This window comes from Uranotaenia lowii, chromosome 2 (assembly GCF_029784155.1).
Source record: "Uranotaenia lowii strain MFRU-FL chromosome 2, ASM2978415v1, whole genome shotgun sequence".
NCBI lineage: Eukaryota > Metazoa > Arthropoda > Insecta > Diptera > Culicidae > Uranotaenia > Uranotaenia lowii.
The window spans coordinates 194,765,541-194,788,607 of NC_073692.1; the positions used below are offsets into that span (position 1 = coordinate 194,765,541).

Consider the following 23,067-nt stretch of genomic DNA (forward strand, 5'->3'; position numbering starts at 1 on the left):
ATCGTAAAATTTAGGATTTATCGTCCTTTACCGCTACGCTTTTAATATTTTTCGACCGAAGAAAGCTTTCGTAGCTAATCATTGGTCCTGGTGCAGAACATCAATCTAGAGGAACTCGCTCAGGAATGAAAAGATAGGTGCTTTGGGCAAAGTTGTTAATTCCCATATTTTGATATAAAATTTAAAGTCGAGAGATTCAAAAATAGCGCTATAATAACAATAACTTTTTGTAAAGCATTTTTCAAGTTTTTTTTTTTAATTTAACTTAACTTCTTGGGTTAAGATTGTAGAACTTTTACATGTTAAGCAAAGTTGTGTATTTTATTGAGATAAATAACTTTTTAGAAAAAAATTAAGCTCTAAAATGCTAAACAAGAAAGTTATGATTTATGTCTCGCTATTGGTGGACCTCTAAACTTTATATTTCATATCAAAATATGCGCTTTGTTATACAGAGCAATGTTGTCGAAAACACCAGCATTCTATCTTAACTACCTTTGGCGTTATTAATTTAGTTCCGTTAGATTTATGTTCTGCATTGTAAATTCTGACGCACTTCGAAACATCGATCCAGACGCAACCGATGAAGACAAACTGAGTTTTCTGCAAAGCTTCTCTTTCGCCCGAGTGCGAACGAATTTATCTGCACCGAGAACGCACTTCATCAGTTTGCTTGCTTCTCTTGCCCACCCATGGGTGGATGCTTGGTCGCTCTGGAGGTAACTGAGCATTTTTTAAAGATTCTCTGCTTGGGAAGAGCACAGCAAAAAAAATACACGCTCTTACTCTGAACGGGCAAATCTGAGGAGCGATGCCAAGCATGATCATCAAAATAAAATAACTTGCATAAAAGATTACAACGAAATTGTATACTATCTACTTTGCACAAAACCGATAAATCGAGTAAATTTTTAACCAAAATTTAAATTTGAAAAAAAAGAGATACAGTAGTTTCTCGATTTTATCACTGTTCAATTTTATCGATACTCGCCAAATTCACGCTCGATTTTATCACGCTTTTTTAGAAATCATTCAGAAACCATTTCCAAGACCTTAATTTTCTTTCAAAATCGTAGAGCGTCTTTGTTCAAGATATTTTTTATGGTTTATGTTATGGTATATAGGTATTGAATAATATGAAAATGCCATTGAACTGCTTATTTTGGCTGTTTTGTGTAAAAATCGACATTTGAATTTTAAAAACACTTGTAATAATCGCCAAAAGAATTTTACTGTCACGCTAATGCTAGTGTTGTTATTTGTGCTTGATTAGCCGCTCTAAAGATGTAAACTTTTTTTAATTTTGCGAATCATATAAAAAATGTGGGTGAATTTAAGCGTTTTTGAAAAAAGATATGTGTCTCTGATTTATTTGTTAAATTTGTTTATTTGAAAGGGTGGCGTGCGCAACCCTGATTGGACAGCCTTTAGTATTGTCTGAATGGATAACTTCGGAAGATCAAAATGTAATTCTGCTAACTTTGCCTTAAAATGTGTAAAAAGGAAAATCTTAGTTTTTGTTTTTCAACATATGAAAAACAAAGCATTATCTACCCATAAAACAATTTCGAGAAACACACTTTAAAAGTAAAATTTATCAAATTTCAAAACATTTTTCGAAAAGGTAAACTTTTTAGTTAATCAAATGTGTGTAGATTAAAATATTGAAATTTGGAATTTGCAGAAGAAATTTTTTAATGCGTTTTTCTTTGAACTCTTTTTCAAAATCGACATAAGAGATAACGACTGTTAAATTTCCATAAAATCTTAACTATTCACTTTAATTAGATGTAGACTTTCAGTAGATGTATATTCTATATAATTTTATTTCAAGAAAATATCTTAAAATTGCTAAAGAGAAGATTAATTTAAACTGAAACCGATCCTTTGTGTATAGTTATCTTTGATAATTACATCTTATGATAAAAAATTATTGATACAAAACGTTTCCAACACTGAAAATATTATAAATTATTGATTAAAGACAATAAAAATAATTTTTTTCACTTTAACTTTTAGTTTCGCCAGATTCACGGTGAATTTTTTTTCGACCGTGATAAAATCGAAAAACTACTGTATCTCCCATCTTCCACATTCTGTTCTTTTCCTCTTGTAATTGTTCAAAAGTTCTTTTTTTCTTTAAATAGTAGAATACAGAGAGTTGTAAAAGTTCTCATCTTTGACAGTTTTGTTTTACTCATATAGGTAATTGTAAAAAAAATCGATCACTTTATCCAATTTTAAATTGAATACCTGAAACATTAATTATTCCCTTTTAAGGAGTTGGACAAATTGAAGGGGGGAGCGGCGTGATAAAACAGGAATTTGATATTTGTTGCGGCCATTTTGTTGGTCAACAGTTAGCGAATAGCGATTAGCGCTTTGAGCTTAAAGCGATAACTTTTTCGGCACATTTAGCGTATTTTATAAGCGATCGCTAACTTTGAATGAGTTAGCGATCTAATTAGCGGCGCTATTTTTTCAGTTAGCGATGCCGAACACTGATCCTTGCTAATGGATTGTTTCCTTCTTACTTAGTCTTGTTATGGGATATGGGATATGTATTATTTGGTTTCAATCAGACATATGCAATACATGGAGGACATTTGCGCTGGGAGGACAATGCTATGCCAGTTATTAGAAAGCTTTTTAATTGTTAATAGAAGCTTATACCGATATTTCCACCTCCAAGGAATTTCATTATTGGAGTAGTTTCTGATTTGTGGGGGTGTAGTTTCCTTGAACATAAATACACTTGTTTCATCTGGGAATATTAATGCAATGCTTTTGAGTATATTATAAGGTGACAAAGTACGGTTTTCTAGCTATTATTGTGCCAATTGGCATTAATGTGCCAATAAAAGCAAGCTTGACAGGATGACAGTGAGGAAATTTTATGTTAGACGGCATATTGTAGAAAGCTTCCAGAATTGTAATGCATTTACTTTGAGAAATCGCACGAGAAACAACCGTTTGCTACTACTAGACCATTTTGTTGAAACCACCACACCAAATATCCCGAGTTTTTAAGGATCTTTTTGATATCGGCGGTGATGGCGAGCATGGTTGATGCTAAAAGACTTCCTTTTCGAGCCAATGCAATAAGGTACTTGGCATAGTCGTGAGAGAGTAAGATTTGACCACACCGGAGCCTTCTCAGTTAAGTAGCCTCGTTTACGATGTCTAGCTGAGTCTAGCTAGGGATTCTGACATTCTTTTTGTGCATTTGTCAAAGAACCATCTAATTCCGGTTCAATCGTGGTAAACAAAAAAAAAATCTTAAAGGCTTCGAATTCATTTCCTAACCCAGCATTATAGCTCTAAAAATTATCGTTGACATGATTGGCTGTGCCAGCGCTGGATAGGAAATTTATTTCAGGAATTTACATCCTATAAAAAAAATTATCCTGTTTCTGGTATTGGAGAGAAAAAAATGCAGACGGAAGAGTGAGCATCGAACTCAAAACAACTTTCTCAACTTGGCTTGCCAGTTGCATCACTTTGTCATGTGTTCTACCTCAGTTGAAGAATGAGTGGCTAGTTTCGTTTTATTTCTCTCACGGCCAATCGAGCATGGAATCTTACCAACACACGCTCAGCGCTCGGTCGGCTAGTAAAACTTTCAAAATGAGCTTGGCGACGAACGTGTAACTGATTTTTTTTTAAGAATTAATGTTATATTCGCATGAAGAATTTGTTTGTTGATAATTGTTTGTTTGTTCGGCATTGAATACGAAACCCTAAGCTTTGTTTTTCCTGTAAATCTTCTAGTTGTATCGGTGAATTGTTGAATAGCCATATACAGAATACAGTGTATGTTTTTTTATATATCCACCTCTAAATACCGGTTTTTAAGATTTCCATACCGATACAAGATTTTTATGGGTTTCAAAATTACGATTTGAATGTGGCATCACTGCCGCCAAGCTGTGCGGAGGAAAAAATCGCACTATTAACAAGAGTGAGATTGTCAACACATAAAAGTGAGCGAGAGCATTCACATCCACTGATGAAGAGAATTCTCTTCTCCGGAAAAATTGTGTTGATAAGAAGTCTGAGAACTAACACAGTTTTTATTGGTACGTTTACGAGAAAAGACGCATGCTCTCCGAACGCTAATTTTTAGTTAAATTATGAAAACATTGAACAAATCTATAATAATATAGTTTAACCCATTTAACCAGTGGTAATCTTCGGTTCATGAAATATTTGATGGGCGTTTTTCGATAGAAAACTGCTGAGCATCCGAGAAGCTGCTCACTTCTATTGCATAATTTAAGACGTTTACAGCACATGTGTTTCGCATTTATTTATGCATTATAAGTAGCGCTGCATAAAATATCCAAAATCTAGTGATATGCTGAAAAATTTAGTTTTTTTCTCCATGTTACCCTGATTTTTCACAAAACCACCTCTGATCTCTGGCTACCTTTTGCAGTTATTTTTTTTTTTTAAGAGAAGAAATCCAAAAAAGCAGTTGGCATGGTTGCCACAAGTATAGATTTATCTGAAAAGTACAGATTTTTGCATTATTTTTTGTACAGATTCTGTCTGCACAAAAGACAGATTTTGAGGATTCTGTTCAGATTTGTTCTGATTTAATTATTATAATTTTAATTGAGACACTACCATCTGTATGGCATTCGTGTAGGGGCTGTTCACTAATTACGTAAGCACATAGGGGGGGTGGGGGCGGGGGTGGGTTTTCACATTTGCTTACGATCTCTTACTAGGGGGGTAGGGGGGGTTTCCAAAAATCTTACGTAAGAAATATAACCTTAAAAATTCATCACAGCCACAGCCATACGAAACCATATTACTCAGGTTTTTTACTCCCTACCTATTTAGTTGGTTAATTTTGATGTTATGTTATTTATCTTTTAATATCTTTGAATTATTGAAAAAAATGCAAATTCCATAAAATTTATAGAGAACCAATTCAAACCATCATATTTTGAAAATGACTTCTTCCAGATTTTTTTTTAAATACATATAAGGCGCTTTAAATAATGAATTTGTAGACACTATTTACAGTGATAGACACTATCAATTCTAAATTGGTCGGGATTCGAACAGACCGAGCTGAACGCCATCAGCATTTTTACGAGTCTCTTGCATTTAATGCACAAATTTTTTCAACTCTAGACGAAATATGTTGAACTTAATAAATAGAATCAATAGTTATTAATCAAAGAAACACATCCCATTGAATAACTTCAGTTTTTTCGGTCTCGCATAAGAATAACTTGGGTTTCAAAATCTGCTGTTTAAAAATTTTCACATGGTGTTCAGTTCGGTCTGGTCGATGCCAGGCCAATTATACAAATAATTTACCAAAAAATCCTAAAACTATATTGCTTACCGCTGTATGAGTCTGAGCTTTTAGGTTAGTTGACAACGTGATTGTTGTTAAAATTTTTTGCCCCATATCTAGTAGTAGAGAATGATTTTTTTTAAAGAATTTTATGATTTTTAGGTAAAAATACCTTATGCTAACCTGATCTCTCTTTTTTAAATCGGAATTCTGATTTTATATTGTTTATTCGATTGTGGAAATGTATTGAAACTTATTGTTACCCCAAACATACTACGTCTTGAATGATGTTTCTTAATCGTTATGACATTGCCTCTGTTGTTTTGTATAGATTGTGCTTTTCAAATACAATTTTTTTAATTTTACTTAAAAAGTGCTTTGCATTAAAGTCACATTTTTAATATTTTCAAGTTATTTTTGAAAAAAAACGTGTCAATTTCTCAAAGAATAAAAAACGTAAGATCTTACTAGGGGGGAGGGGGGCTTTTGAAAAATCTTACTTTGTCTTACCAGGGGGGAAGAAGGTTTTGAAAGTTTCCAAAATCGTGCTTACGTAATTAGTGAACGGCCCCTTAGTTCTGATTTAATGATTCTGAGAAATAAACCACAAAATACGTTTAGAAAAAGGAAATAGAAACCAATTCAATTGATCATTTTATTAAGAAATGCTAGAATTCAGATTTATGTGAAGGTGGTCAATTATAAGAGAAAATGTCACAGTTGAAAGAAGCCTCCGGATTTGAAAAACTTACTCAAATAGCATATAGCTAGTGGAGGCGATATAGCTGCAATAACAAGATTCCTACGACTTGATTTTCCCACAAAAAGCATATTCTTAACTTTTTGGAGACATGTTTACAAGTTGGCTAACTACTATCCGATTCAACATTTTTGGGCAAAGCTTGTCGTATATGAACGATAGAAAATCACACAATATGGTTATTGAAAATGTCCTTATAGTCGATTTGGATTATCATTTTTATTATGGGCTTGTGATATAGCTCAGTTGTCAAGTCTGTTGTCTCCTGAGCCGTTGTCCGCGAGTTCGAGCCCAAGAGCAAACATCGAACACAGTTGTACCGGATAGTTTTTCAATAACGATCCGCCAACTGCAACGTTGATAAAGTCACGAATGCGAATGATAAAGGATGGTAAAACGACTATAATCGAAACAAAAAAAATTCTATTACGATTTCATGTTAATTGGGGTTTCAAACAATATGAGCCCTGCTCAGCCCTGCCTGATTTGATAATATTACTCACTGTCAACCTGCGTACAGTTGTACATAAAGTCATGATTTCACAATCGCAATCTTAGGTGACTATTCTCGTTAATTCTGATAAAAACATTGAAAATTAAATGCACAAATATTGGCGTATAGCATGTTCTCTTGTTTGACTTAATTTGTAATGATCTTGGCAACTCTGCCCGACAGCCATTGCTTCCACTCAAGACCATTAATGTCTACCTCGGTTTGCCATTCAGGAGTATGAATTTTCCATGCGGAATATCGTTCTTGCATGACCTGTACGAAAGATGGCATGGGTAAAGTCGTAACTTCCTTCCTTTCTTCCAAGGCGCATGTGCACTCAAACAAAATGGTGTTTCGTCTCTGGCAATGCTGGAATAACAATAAAAAAAAAGATACTCACACAATGGTTTTCGGTCCTTTGCCAAACGAGAATGAACGAATTTCCCAAACCCCCCCTTCCCACAGATAGACACTAACGGGGAAATTTGTCCGAGAGCGGAATTCATTGGGGGGCAACCGTAATCAGAGATGGAGAAAATTCCACGTATAGGAACGTGTACAACGAAAAAAGCAACAAAAAAACCGAAGCGCAGAAATATGTATATAAAATTTAGAACTCAATCAGCCAATTTGGAACAGCTCTCCCGCAAATTGGGATTGGATTGGATTGGATGTTGCCCGGCTGCTGGCTGCCTCGACGCTTGCGGGTATGTGCGAATGATCCCAGGGAGCCCCACCGGAGCAGCATGTCTCGTTTTGCCATTTTTATGTGTTTTTTTTTTGCTCTTCGTTTGATAATTTTCCATTCACCCCTCTCTTCCCTCAATGCCAATGGTGGGTTGGTTTGCCGGCTGGAGGTAAACGAATCCGAAGAAAACGAATGGGAGTCGAAAAATTCAATTTGCCTCGTTATTTAAGCTCTTGATTTTTCCTCCCCGGTTGGCTGCCTTCGGGGAAAATTGTTCATCCGCCTTCCTTTGCGCAGAAAATTCCGGAGAGCGCCTAGCTGTTCCGAATCGAATTCGTTTGTTAGTCTTTTTTGACTATATTTAGTCGATTATAAATTGTTTCATCGAAAATCGAGTTGTATTAAAAAAAAGAAACACGAAAGCAGCTTCCAAGTATACCACCAAAGGAGCATTTAGGTTCCAAAGTAGTGCAATTTGGAACCAAAAAGTTTACTAAAGGGGTATTGAAAAGCGTGACTGTTAATATGAGCAAACTTTAAAGTTTAAAAAATATAGTTACGTGCGTCTGAAACTAGAACGAAGAGGGATTTTTGTCCATCCACTTAGTAAAATTTGACCTTTGATAACACCAGTTTTAGTCGCAATATGATATTTGATAACATTGGACACTTAATATCATCTGTGGCAACACTGCTGTACCATGGTGGAACTTCACCAAATGTAATTTGGTAAATTGAAACGCTGGTATCAAACCTTCTATTAAGAGTCGGAAGTGGGGAAGGGCAAAGAACCCAACCAAGATTTCCCAACTGATGGAAGGGCATAACAATTTCGCGAAGTATAAATGGTTTTTGTGTGATTGTACTGGTACTTACGAGTCGCTGGCTGGCTCTTCCTCCCACAAACTTTAGTTCTTTCTGTTTCATTTTCCCCCTTAGAGCGATGTGGAGAAAACTTTCTCATCACGCTCGTTCGGTCGTAGAACATTTTCTCTCATTTCAACAGTGTGGTTGTAATTCATTTAGCTTCTTTCTCCTAAACATGAAGTTAAAGAATGGTATTTTCAAGGTTTTCCAATCCAGCATTTTTAAAAGCTTTGTTGAAGCTGAATGGCGTTTTTAATGATTAATTTCTCGATTTTTGTTCCAGGTTTGGTTCCAGAACCGTAGAGCAAAGTGGCGCAAAGCTGAACGTCTTAAGGAAGAACAGCGAAAACGATCTGATGGATCCGATCCACAGCTGTTAAATGATAAAGTGAGTATAGGACCAATTTTTTTCAATTTTTATATAAATTTCTACTATAAGATTAATTACTAATGAAAAAACGAAAATTCCCTCCCATTTACCCAACCCAGTTGGACACCGACAGTCGGGATTCGAGTCCGGACATTACCGGAGATCCGGATGATGACGACGGGATGCGAAGTCCCAGTGCGCCACCCATGAGCCCCCGCATGGATTCGGAAACGGACCGACCGCACTCGGGTAGCGGCCAGACGCACTCGATGACCCGGTCCGGGTCCAATAGTGCCGGATCGCCGTCGCCAGGATTGAAGTGAGTAAACAAATATAATGTAGCTCTAATATTTTGAAGCCCGCTTTATATTTCTTTCCTAAAACACAGTTTAAGCCAAATCAGAGGCCATTTCCTTACTGTTCAAGAAAGCTGAAATTAGTAGATATATGTGCACATAAGTATATTTTATTTTTTTTACATTTTTTTAAGATTATGACCACAAAAAATGTAAAAAAAAACCGTACTTTCCAATCAATGAACCGTATAAATTGTTTGATTCACACAACATAAATTTTGAAAAAGGGTTGAAAAGTTGACGTAATTAAAGGGTGATTTGGTCAAAATTTGGTCAAGGGAAAACGCGTGTAAATTGGTGAAATCGTTAATTGGAAAAATCAATTTAAATTTCTTTTTCAAGTTTAATTAGTTCAAAATTCAGGAAAAATATTCAGTTAGGCTTCCGCTTTTCCAAATCCGAATTGCCGGGCCTTACGCTTAACCCCTGCCATCAGATTTTGTACAGCCATCTTGTCCACCTTCTTCGCCGCAGAAAGCCAGTTTGCCTTGAACTGCTGCTCGTCCTTAGCAGTTTTTTTGGTCTTCTTTAGGTTACGCTTGACAATAGCCCAGTATTTCTCAATTGGGCGAAGCTTTGGCGTGTTGGGAGGGTTCTTGTCCTTGGGAACCAACTTCACGTTGTTGGCGGCGTACCACTCCATGGCCTTTTTACCGTAATGGCAAGATGAAAAATCCGGCCAAAACAGTACGGAACAACCATGTTTCTTCAGGAAAGGCAGCAGACGTTTATTCAAACACTCTTTCACGTGAATTTCTTGGTTGACAGTCACGGAAGCTATGAAAATGCTGCTTTTCAAGCCACAGGTACAGATGGCTTGCCCAACCAGATATTTCTTCGCGAACTTTGACAGTTTCATGTGCTTGAAAATATTTGCTACCTTTCCCCTCTCTTTTGCCGTATAAAACTCCTGTCCCGGAAGCTGCTTGTAGTCGGCTTCGACCTAGGTTTCGTCATCCATTACTAAGCAGTCAAACTTTGCAGCATCGTCGTGTACAGCCTCCGGGATCGCGCTTTGGCCGTCGTATTTTGTTTATCATCGCGATTTGGAGTCACTACCTTCTTGTAAGCCGATAGTCAGGCTCGTTTTTTGGCTCGATGCACGGTTGTAGAGGATACACCCAGCTTATTTGCGGCATCTCGGAGAGAGAGGTAAGGGTTTCGCTTGAAACTACCGGCAACTCTCTTTGTCGTCTCGGCGGCTTCCGGTTTTCGATTTCCCCCCGATCCAGACTTCCTGGCTGTCGACAAACGTTCCCCAAACACTTTAGTTACATTTGTAACGGTTGATTTGGCAACTTTTGCAAAATGTTGATACGCTGCTCTTCTTCCTTGGACGGCATTTTGACAACTGAAGAGTGAATTTCGAAATCAAAATAAGAGCAACATTCTAAACACACACCTTCAAAATGAGGGGTGTTCAGGTTTTTTAAATGCAAAATTGAAAGAAATACGTCAAATTGATATTGACCAAATTTTGACCGTATCACCCTTTAAAAGCTTTTAATTATTGAATTTATTATTCATTTTTATATTTCAGTGAATTAAGTCATAAACATAGCTCATAATTAAAATTGAGTATCGGAGAAAAACTTTTCGCTCAAAATTCAAATTTTCGAATTCGAATTTTGAATTCTGAACTCTAAATAAAATTTTAGACATTTATTAAATAAATACGTGACAACGAATCTCCCGTACTATTAAAAAATGCTTCAAAACCGTAACCCTGCTTTATAATTGATCAAATCGAACCACCTTAATAACATGCAACATTCTATGGAACCATGGAAACAAAAACAAACAATAAAATCAAGATTGGCTCGAATTTCCCTACCACAATTTCAATACACTCTTTCAGTCAGCTGCGAATGCCTCCGACGATGCTTGCTGGCACTTTTTCCGTAAATATCGTTCTATACTAAGGTTGCCCGATTGCCTGGTTTTATCCGGATATTTAATATAAAATTTGGGAACACTCCGGCCCGGCTCAGTTGCCAGGATTTTATCCGGATATATTTACTTTATTTAGCAAATCAAACAAAAAAAAATCAAATTGTGTAGTAATTTTTTTCAATTCATGCCTCCAAAACGAAAGGTTTTGAGCAGGTTTTATAAAAATAATCACGAAAGGTTTTTTTTGAAGCTAAAAAAACGGCTTTAAAAGTGTCGAAAAGTTTTAAAAAAAATTCAAGTAATTTGTGGGTTTTGACAAACTTGCACGGATTTTGTCAGGTTTTTATATGAAATTGGTCGGATTTGTCCGGCTCGGATACGTACTGAAAAGTTCCGGCAACCTTATTCGAACGGCCGAATAACAAATATTGATCTTTTCAACTATTCGGCCAAACGAATATTCGGCCGAATATTTTGAGAGTTTTCAATGAAAAAACCTTAAGCGATTATTTCAATGCTTTCTATTTCTTCCATGTTAATGCGCCTCATGTTCTTAGTCGATTATTTTCAACCAGATTATATTATCAGATGATGTATTACAAGACATTTTTTAAGTAGGGGTCTTTCGGATTTTTCAAATGTCACCAATAACTGAAAAGACATCAGATGACTAGTCGCTTCGAGGGCCATTATCACCAAAGCGATTGCTTTTCTGTGAAATCTGGGATAAAACATGTCGAAACAGATGCCAAGCTATTTAAAATTGCTTCTCTGTTATTTAATTAGATGAAGGTCGAATTTGAGCAAGATATCTTTAAAATAGTTGTTGAAAAGGTAGATTATCTTTAACCTTAAGCATACAATACTATCAACCACACGTTTCCAAACGGTCAGGCAACCAGAACGACTTATGAAAAAATAAAAATTAAAAAGGGCAAAATTTATGTATATTTGGAAATATTTGAAAAATTTAACACAAAATCTAAATAGTTTTAAAGAGGAATTTGAGTTTTTTATTTGATTTAGCAAATAATCTGAATGAACCCAGCAAACTTCGGGAAGTATCAATCAATATCTGGACATCAAGTCCAGATTTGACTTTTCTGGATTCTTTACTGGATTTATGGGCAAGCCTGAATATATCCAGAAAATCTGCAATAAACTATAATCAAAATCATTCTCCTGTACGATCTACAGTGAAATATACGCGGATACACCTTAGATGATTTGCTGAACCATAAGTTTTTAATGATTGTGTAGCTTTTACAACATTACTTTTGGATATTTTATAAATTATCAAAAATTATTTGAACAATTTACAAGTCTGTAGAAGATATTCGGACTTAGCTAAACTATTCGGTGAGCCGAATATTCGGCTTAATGGTTTTTCGGCGATAGTCGGCGCCAAATATTCGGTACTTCTCTAGCAAAAAGTGATCTAAAATTTGAATAAAAGTGAAGATTATTTATTCCATAGAATGAGAACAAGATGAGAGGTTTTTTCAAGCTCAATCTGAAAACATAAATAGGGAAAGTGATAAAAATAAACTTTTTCTGACTGATTCGTCTAGCTGACTTATAAATAGGCCTGACTTCATTCCTACAAAGTAGATAAGCTGCCCGCCAGTAAAATGAACAAAATACGGTGGTCAAATCGTACGCAAAATTTTTGGACTGCTTGTGGGGAGATATTTTGAAAAATTCCGTAATGGACAGCAAAACGAATTCTTTCACTTGGCAGGTTTCCAACCAGAATTTTATCGTTGACAATCTCGCCTGTATTTTTGGAGCTAAACAAGGAGAAAAAATGAAAAATTTAATGTCTAGTTCTTGAGGGAGCTAACCATCTGTGGAAACTTCAAATTACTCAGTTTTTCATGACGATTAACACGATGAATGGCTAAAAATACAAAGAAGACTGTCTCCAAATGCGACCGTTGCTAGTACCTACATTTACATTCGAGGGGCATTTGGGTTGAGCTAGTAACCAAGAAATGTTTTGTTTTGCTTTCAAAAAAAGTGACCCATGATGGTGTGGAATTTGGTAGAAGCTGTAGCAATTATGGGTTATTTTAATTTTCCAAATACCTATTATTGAATTTTCGCGTTTCATTCGCTCAGTATCATTTGGTAAATATAAACTTGTCCTTTGTGCATATATTAGACCAATTTATTTTGTTGGAATCTTTGAAATATCCGCATAAGGGCTTAACGATTTAAGATGTCAACCTTATAACATTGGAATTATATGCGATAGTTGAACAGATAACAGTTAACGTATGACAAGAAATATTAAAACGGCAATTTTACTGTTATCAAGCGCACACAGTTCAGTAGATATCAGCAGTTAAAGTGATCGATGACTAATAATAGTGGGGGGTCTGTATACCGCAAAAACAATGTTGGAGTGATAGAAAGTCAAATATGTAGTTTTTGTGCCGACAGAGAACAATCGGCTAAATTTGTTATAACTTCGACCAAATTCAAAATTTTGAATTATTTTGGAGGTCAGTCTTCAGGAAACAGCAAACGCTTCGTTCGGCGCTATCTCAAAAACCACATCAAAGAACATCACACAAATTTGCATGTGTGATTATTACGTTACAAGGTAACTTAACTGAAAATTTCATCAATTTACATCCATTCATTCAACAGCTATTCACAAAATAAATTGTTGCATTTTTTTCGAATTCTTTAGGCATTTCTTAGTCCGTTGTTTAAGTCATTATTTTTTCTGAATACAAGGAAGAATGACCTTTTTGGGATAAATTCCAATAATAAAGGAAAACAAATTTCCTATTCAAGCAAAGATAAAGTTGAATTCTCAGCAGATTTTTTTTTATAAATTAAATTATTTTATCAAATTCGGAAAAAGGGTTGGTCCTGCTAGCCCTAAAATGCATACTGAAAAAAAACCCATTAACAATGGAAATATATTTGTTAAGACTGGGTGAACGATTTTTATCTTATCGACTTGGTTCAGCTTTGAAAAAAAACCTCTGAATTCACGACAAACACAACATTTGTGATGATTATCTGCGATGCAATTCTTAGAAATTTCATAGAAATATCATGCCAAACATTGATGAATTGAGTCATTTTACTGGAAAATTTGCATTCCATGTAACCAAAGTCAAAAGCATTTCATAATCGGCTTCGTTTAGAAAGCCTATTATAAAGGTATTTGAATTAAATTAAAAACTGAAACTTTGTCAAAATTCGCCTAAAAATCTGTGAGTTTATGATTTTCTTTTGTTTTGACAACTTTGCTCAGCATCTCAATGCAATGGTCTTATATGTACTTTAAAATTGAAAAACAGTTTTTCCGCAGTTGGTAGGAAAAACGATTCTGCGGGTACAAAATTGATTGTAGGAAAACTTGTGTGCATGTTACAAAAAAAATATGTTAAGTCAATAAATTTCAATAACGATTCATTTTTGAACGCTGTGAAGACAGTTTTTTCCCTGAAATATATTTATCTCACTGTTTTTATCGCTGTGAATTACCTTCAGAAGACTTTAAAATGGAAGTGATGACGAATAGTATTATTGTTGAATAAAAATGGGGTTTTCTCAGAAACGTTTGGAACTGTTTACGAACCATCTGAATGCTGTTTCTTCGTGTAAGAACGAATATTCGTGAAAACGTTCAAAGCGATTGAAATTTTCTTAACTATTCGAAAAGATCAAGATTTACCTATTCAACTTCGGCTGATATTATTCGCCTTGTATTGAAAACAAAAGCGGTGTTTAATTTCTATTCTGTTGAACACATGAACTCGTTATATTTTTCCTTTTCAGTTTTATTTTTGTCAAAAATTTGTCATTTTATAAAAATGACGCAATGCATTGCTCATTATAAATGAATGTTATCTATAGTGTGGCCCGCCGAAAGATTAACATTGGCCCGTTGGCTCAAAAGATTGCTCACCCCTGTTCTAGACCGTATCAGTGCCATTTTTGGGTCACCTCCGGTACCGCATCGTAAAACTGAGAGTTTTTCCTACATGATGCATTACATGTGAGTTTTTCAGGCCGGTATTCTTGACCCCAAAGGCTAAAAAGCGAAATAAAAACCAGCTTTTTACAGATGACAATGGTCGATTCTGCGAAACTCGTCAAGCTCCAAGCCTAGTGAAGCTGTGAATCCAGCTGGGCCAAAAATCTACATTGTGCATGGCTTTAGTGCGTCCTGAAGGATCCCTTACCACGATGTAAGCAGTATTGGTCTAGAATTCATACTAAAAAACAGTACAGTAGTCCTTCCACACCCACAAATCAGACTCTACTTCAATAATGAACTTCCTTTGAGGTGGAATTATCGGTATAAGATTCTATGCCGGACCGACATTAACAAGCTTTCTAAAAACTGGCATTGTCCTCCCAGCGCAACCGCATGGCATATGTCTGAAAGAAACCAAATCAAACATATCTCATATCCTATCACAAGACAAAGCAGGATAGAAACAATCATCCAGCAAGGAAAATGTCGAATGATGTATTGAGCTCTGTGGTGTATTTAAACCGGCATAAGAGGTCCCGGCAATTATACAGGATTTGTCTATGTATCGTGTGACCAACATCTTTTTACAAAGTGTTGATGATTCTCGTTTTTAAGCTTTTTTTCCTCAGATTTAGGCGTTTTTTGCCTTGAGAGTAAGGAGATGAAAGCTTAAATCTGAGGAAAAAAGCTTGAATCTGTCAAAAAAAGGGGAAAAAAGGGGAAATCTGAGATATGTGCTCCACACGGTTTGAATAACATTGCCGGGATGTGCATAAGAGACACAAAAAACCACCAGTCAAGATGAGCTGTGCGTGTGTTTGTAAACCGGCCAGCAATAGAAAACAGTTTCTAGTTTCCCATTCCCCTCCCATTCTCATCCTTATCCCAACAAAGACGAAGGAGGATGAAAAAACACCGATCAAACGGCAAACGGCCAAAGCAGTGCGTTCTTTTGCTATTAATCTGCTGTGGCAGAAAGATTATGCGACAATGAACTTTCGTTTGCTAACCGACTCAGATGGTACACTGGATATGATATCGGACTGGCAAGCCGAGATGAGATGCTGCAGTGAGTTAAATTCTCACTATTTTTTTGTGGGATGAATTATCTAATAAGATGCAAATGCTATAAAATGTTTTTTCCTTGTTTCGCTAGAATGTAGTGGTCATGCATCATTTTGCTTGACAGCTCATGTCTTTATGCCAGTAGTGCGTTTCCAATCATATCATCTTTGGTACAGCATACTTTCCAGCGCATTTCTGCAACCTCTTCTATGGCTGTAGTTATACCGGAAATACCAAAACCGAAACAATCATTCTTAATTATTCTGCCTTAATAAAAAGTTAATGAAATTTGTCAGTAAATAATTTAAATTTAGCTCGATATTAAATCTAGTTTTACTTCATTTTTTTTTTTCAGATACTCGCATCAATCGGATCTCAGCCCGACACACTCGGTCACTGCCGATTCTCCAACCATCGAAGTGGGAGGACCGATTTCACTGACCACCTCTAATCGGGGCTCCGCAACCAATGACGATTCCAATCCCCTGCCGCCATCTTCCAGCCACGGTCCTAGCTCCAATGGCCCATCCGGAAGCTCGGGAAGCTCGGCCTCGTCGATGATAGGCCATAACGGCTCATCAGCCGCCGCCAGTTTCAGCAATCATCTTTTCGGCAGCTTCAGTGATAGGTGAGAAAAACAATTATGATTCCAGGATGTTTAGTCAAACATTAAACCGACCCTATGTCATTCAAGAAGGAAACGTCTTTTCCGGTCTATTCAAACGTCAATTTACTGCCAACGCTCGATCATAAATCTCCTTCTGGAAAACAAAGAAAACTTCCTGCAAACCCCCTAACTTTGGAAGAACGATATGCAAAAATCCTATAATTGAGACATTACATCTTCCCACCCTCCCTTCGAATTCGCGAACGTGCAAATAAAGTGCTTCAGATTTCGTCAAATAGCACAATTTCCCGAGCAAAATAATGCAATTTACCATCCGGGCATCGCTTCCGCGAGCCTTCTCGAGACACGTGCCGATCTTCGTTCGAGTGGTCCTCAGACAAGAGTAGTCGGAAGCACTCTTCTCCGTTACAAAACAAAAACAACACGAAAACAATCATTATCAAGTCATTTCCCATTGTCGTTTATTACGGAGCACCCTCTCGGATGCTGTATTTTTTGGGCATAAAAGTCCTACACTGTTGGCAAAACCTCGCTCCGGGTGGCTTCAGTTATTCGGGCACGTGGTGGGAAGCGATTGTATTTATGTGTGTGTGATCCGGTCCCTACTCTTCCCATTAATCTTCCCGGTCCGGTCCCCACACAAATGATACGGATAATGGACAGACTCGTGACTTTTATACGCACTTTTGGCTTCCACGTGTTTTGTTTGCACGGACCCGGCTGGAGTAGGGCTTGTGTGATATGGTTCGTTAATTGTTCATGCAATTGAAATCTTTCCAAACTGAGCAGCTATTATCTGACTATTATTTCGCAGTTGCCTTTTGGGAGGAATGTCAATATTGTTTTAACCGGATGAAGTAGGTAAATAAGAACTATACTAAGCTTATTTGTACTCATCTGACTAAGATACACTAGGTCGGACCGTATTTTCTAAATTTGAAATCTCTCATACAATTCATAATTTAGAGGAGTCAGAAAAAGATCATTAAATTACCAAGGACTAGTATGAAAAATGAGGGAAATGTGGAATGTCCGAAAAATTGGAGTGCTGTTTCCATGGACCGAGTGAGTCTGGAGTGAGGAACTATGTTCATCAAGTTATGACGTGGAACGAATAACTATGTAAATGAATAAATAAAATAAATAGTATGAAAACATGAAAATCTACAAAAAAACATAAAATTAACCAAATTTGTATATCTAGCGGTATTTTGATCCGTGGATTTCTGTTATTCATCTTTTTGAGAATTTGAAGTAATCTTAAGCAAAAATTAAAAAAGTTCAACTTTTTCGCGCTGGTTCAAACATTAAGGGAGAAGTTATTTGTTTATTAATTTGTTTATCTCTTAAAGCGAATCATTGCATTCCTCTTTTTTATCATTCACACAATTTTCCACATATTCCTAAAATACCCCAAAAATTTCTACTTGGCACTATGTCGACAATATTTTTTTCTATATTTGGTGTCCATATGCTCGGGCTGAAATCTTTATTTTATCCAAGTTTTAGGTACACAAACGAAGTGTTGCAGTTTTACATCAAAAACGTGCATATAACTTAAGTTGCATAACGTTTCCAATATTATATTATTTTTATGCACTTGTGAACAACATATAATTGATGTAAATAGCACAAATAACATCAAAAGTATGTATCTCAGACTGCAATTCGCTTTAGACAAACTCGTCGAAAAACGTGCAAAAAATGAAAAAAAAATCAGCTTTAAAAGATCTAGCTGGTTCAACTGATTGGCATGATTTTAATCCAACCGGTTCACCATATACAATTCTTATGTAGAAAACTTAACATCGATAAATGATTGTTAACTCAGTTTACTAAAATACGAATAAAAAATTGTGGTTTCGGTAGTAAAAAAAGTTTTTTACATACCTAAACTGAACTGACTTCAACATTTTCATGGAATATTTGAAACTAAATCTAAAGATTTGCAAATTTCAGTTTGGCAAATCCACCAATTTCTCGAAATTCAGCAGTCATTTTATAAAAAAAAACTAGCTGGTCCCGAACGAACTTTTCGTGTCGTTTTCAATCATTAATACGTGAAGACGAGTTTAGAATATTGAATCCGATGCATTTTCCGACAACATTGAGCCAAACTTTCAACCACTTTCAACTGTGTTTAAAGTTGCCGCTTTTCCTTGTCCTTAAACCTGAACTTTTAATTAGGAGGTTGATAGACTTTTTAATAAAATTTATGTGAGAGTGTTTTCCTCTCGATTGGTTGTAAAATCACAACATTATAAGAGAAACATGTACTATTTGATTATATGCACGATTGCTTTGCTTAACCTTTACACTAAAATTGGATGTCAAGTATCAATTGACTGCCTCCAACAAAATCATTGCACAAAACACTGCGCTACTAATGTGGAGAACCTCTTTTATCGTCCCATGACCTGAAATTCGGTTATTGTAATAAATTTTTCGTACCTCGAAACTACCTTGTGCAATGTTTCATTTTCAAATTCGATGTATATTATCGTCAATTACTTGAAAACAGTTGATATAGACGACCCCTTTTGCCATCTGAAATCAATTACTCATATCTCATAACCCCCATCTGTAGATTTTCATTTCAATCCGATGCATAATCACGACAATATCGCGAAAAAAGTGAATAACTAATACGGTCAACGCCATTTTGGACTACGATCCAAAACTTGACACCTGAAATCAATTATCTGAGCTGTAAAACTCGAATGTGCCAGTTTGCATCTCAGTCCTATGAATAATTGAGACAATATCGCAAAACAGTGAACAGATAATATCGACGACCCCTTTTGCCGGCCTTTGAATCTGTCCCACAAAACTCCTAAGTAGAAATTTTCATTTCAATCGAATGTATAGTAACGTCAATTTCGCTAAAAATTGAACCAGACCTTTTTGGCCGATACCTGACCCAGAATTAGATATCTGATATTGATTGCTCGTTCCACAAAACACTCATGTGTAACTTTTGATCACAGTCCGATGATATTAACGCCACTACCGCAAAAACATTAAACAGTTAATATGGACGCCCCCTTCGACCGACCCATGACCTTGAATTCGATTACTGGAATCAATTCCTCATTCCTGAACACACACATGTGTTAATTTTTATCACAATCTAATCTACAAAGATATTTTTTTTTTACTATTACGTGTCACTGAAACTGCAACCTTTAAAATAAATCAACCTATAATTAACAAAACCTGTAATTTTAAATTGTTTTCCTTGAAAGTTAACGAAGATTCATTTATTATTACAGCAAATGTCCTGTAAAAATGTTGGAAACTGAAAATTAAATGTCACGTAATTTGTTTTTCGACCAGTAAAATAATGGTAAATGTCCTGCTCCTTTTTGTTACAGAACATTTGCGTAATTTTACAGGAAATAATTTTAGCTGTGTACAATAATGATTTGATACAAACACATAAACAAACAAACAAATTGCTTTTTATAGGAGAGGATTATGATACTTGATCCCTGAGGATACTTGATTTCTTCGCTATATCTCGAAACAGGAATGTCTTACAAATATCAATTCAAGAAAAAATTGCCAAAAAGAACATAACAACAATGCTGTTATCCCTACAAAATTTTAAAAATTTATTTTCCGAGTTTTTGAACTTTGTTTAAAAAATTTAACAAAATGTGATTTGAAGACATTTTTTATCAATTTTAAATGTTACTCACATGAAAAAATTATAATAAAAATATTTATTTCAGTATGTCAATCGTTAGAGTATTATATGAACTTCATAATCTCTCATTTTTAAAACAATAGTAAACTCTAAATATTTTTAAGAAGAAGTTTTCCAAAATGTATGTATGGGTATAAATGATCCCTAGAGCCAAAAACTATATATTTTTCTTCTGAATGGGTCGCGTCGTGATCATTGTTTATCCTGATTTTACTAATGTCTGTTCAATTGTTAATATTTATCCATGTAATTATCTGTTAAAAAGGACTAAAAATACTGTATTTACACCACTCGCATATTTTTCATTTCCTTTCGCGACCCTTAACGCATTCTTGAAATAAATAAATAGGGGAGGAGCGGGCTATATGCGCCTATTAAGCAGAACACTGATTTAATCAAATATCACGTTGAATATGTGTACAAAAACTATATACACGTGTGCAGGCATCTGTTTTCTATACAATGGAGTAATTTTTATGTTAAAATTTTCTTCTGTTTCCAAGAAAACGATTTTATTGTAAGTGTTGTCTAAAATGCCGAACCTCAAACCGTGCGGGCTAAATGCGCCTATTTATGTTTTGAACAAAATTTCTGTTTTTTGGGCAATATTTCCGTATAATTTCATTGAAACTGCTAGAAAGTGATAATTTCCGTTCGACAAAGCTGAAGTTTTATAAAAATCTATGTATATTATAATTTTGTGGAATAAAACAAAAGTTAGGGTTGCCATACTATGGAGGCAGTTCATCCATGAGAAAAACTTTATCAAATTTATCTTTAGATCTTCAATTCATTTTTAAGATGTCATTCAGAGCTTAGATTTGAAGGTTCAGTGATAAAAATCATTTATTTATTCTATTTAACCTGTTATTTAAGGATGGAGGCATTTTACAAACATGATGGGGGCATACAAAAACAATCTATTATTCCACTAAATAATCATTATTAAACGTCCACAAAAGCTGAAATATGTTTTATTTCTTAAGTTCATTTAAGTAAGAAACAAAAACCATCCTAGTTTTTGTTTTAAACTTCTTTACGTATAATTTTTAAAAGTCGAAATATTACATCAAAATGTATCAAAACCTTGTATGAATTTTTAAATTTTTTTGAGTTTATAAATTCATAAAATTCTTTCTTGCCTTATGTTCTAAGCGTATAACCCTCAAAATGCATTGGTCAGATAAGTTGTCTAGCCAGCCATTTCGCCAAACAGCCGTAGGGTCATTTAACCCGATAGGCCCATTTAGGAAACCTTTCCCCTACTGCTTTTCAGCTTTTCTTCACAGATATCTTAAAACACTCGATTCACCAATACTATTTTAATTAAATTATCAGTCAGATTTTCTCGCACTTCGAATATGGTTTTTTGCACATTAAAGTTGACCCTCATGCAGAGGAAAAAATTAGGCCAAGCTTGAACAATTTTCTAAAAACTTTATCTTTATATTTTAATCACAATTTTTCCTGGCTACTCCTGCCGGGAGCCTCCGTCCACCTATTGATATCACTTTTATGAATTTTCTAAGACTTTGGTAACATTAAAAAACAAAAAAAATCGAAATTGTTAGTTGCGTGAAAAAAAAAACACGTGCGATGTCAGTAAGGCATCGCCTACCAATGAGTGAATGGTATTTTGTTTTCGTGGTGAAAAACTTGAAGTACACATCCATTAAGGCTTGAAAATTTAAGTTTCAGAATTTTTGGCAAGGGTGAACTGTGGATGCAAACTTATAAGTAAAAGCGGCTTTTAATTATAGAGTACCAATAATATTCAAGGAAATTCTAGGGGGAAGTAACAGATAGACCGGACAAAATATGTAACAACTTGTTCGAATTTTTAATCGCAAATATTTTCCAAGCTTCCATCTGACGCCGAAAATCTGAAAAGTTTTTTTTTTTGGGATTTTCATCCAGTTGGATGATTCATCCCAGGTTTTTATGATAAACTCGTCTGGAACGGAAAAAATCAAATTAAATAAAAACCTTATACTAATATTTCTTTCTTAAAACATAATTTCAATCCAGACATCATTTAAAAAAAATGTCTGCACCTTTCTTACAAAACTGTAAAACGTTACAAAAATTTTAAATATGAAGATTTTATACAATTTTAAACTTTCTAGAAACCCACTAGAAATTTTGACGTCTGCGAGAAAAGAAATGAAATTTTATTTTTACTTTCGTTTTCCTACTCTGTAAAATTCGAAAGTATTAACGATTTTTTAAAGTAATTTTGAACCAAATTAAATTTTGTATATTATTAAAACCAGGGGCAGTCCTAGAGTTGGCTCTTAGGGGAGAGGGGGGGCTGATTTTGCAAATTTTCAAAAATCTGTCAATATGAAGGAACGTAATATCTGGTGAAAAAACAATCATTTCGAAAAAGCAAAAAGAGGGGGAGGGTTGCGGAGGGAGGTGTGTGAGGGTTGCCACTATCAAATTAGTGCAATATAAACTACACACTACTCCTCCTCCCCCACTTTTCACTGAACAAAATCAGATGTATTTTAAAAAATATGAAATAAGAGGAGAATTTTTAAATCTTTTAACAATTTTTTTCATTATTTATAGAACAACCAGCAAATCTATAATATTCACTGCAAAAAAAATGTTTATAAAAAGAAAATTGTCATTATTTGTATATTTGGTAGTTTAAAATTGTCACTTTTAAAGATTTTAAAGATACCTATTCATAATTCCAAACTCTTGAAATGATATGAATTGAATGAAGCCAGGTTAGGGTTAATTTAGTGAAGAGTATCTATCAATTGGAATTGAAATAGCCAAATTTTCAGTTGTAGAGTATAAAAACTTAAACTGGATTTTAACTTAAAATTTCAAAACTATTATGTGGATGGGCGGAAAGCAGTTTCGGCGATATAATTGAAATCCAGCAGTATAAGTCAAAAGTCACAAAA

At 35.1% G+C, this 23,067-nt stretch overlaps 1 protein-coding gene across 2 annotated transcripts in view; it reads left to right on the forward strand.

Moving 5' to 3' along the window:
- Nucleotides 1–23,067, forward strand: part of LOC129747623 (diencephalon/mesencephalon homeobox protein 1-B-like) — a 93,331-nt gene that overhangs the window by 64,823 nt on the left and 5,441 nt on the right. For both annotated transcript variants that reach the window (XM_055741914.1, XM_055741915.1), the window contains exons 5-7: nucleotides 8,406–8,510; nucleotides 8,612–8,811; nucleotides 16,165–16,437. In XM_055741914.1, the coding sequence (XP_055597889.1) occupies nucleotides 8,406–8,510; nucleotides 8,612–8,811; nucleotides 16,165–16,437 (578 nt within the window). The remainder of the gene's footprint in view (nucleotides 1–8,405; nucleotides 8,511–8,611; nucleotides 8,812–16,164; nucleotides 16,438–23,067) is intronic.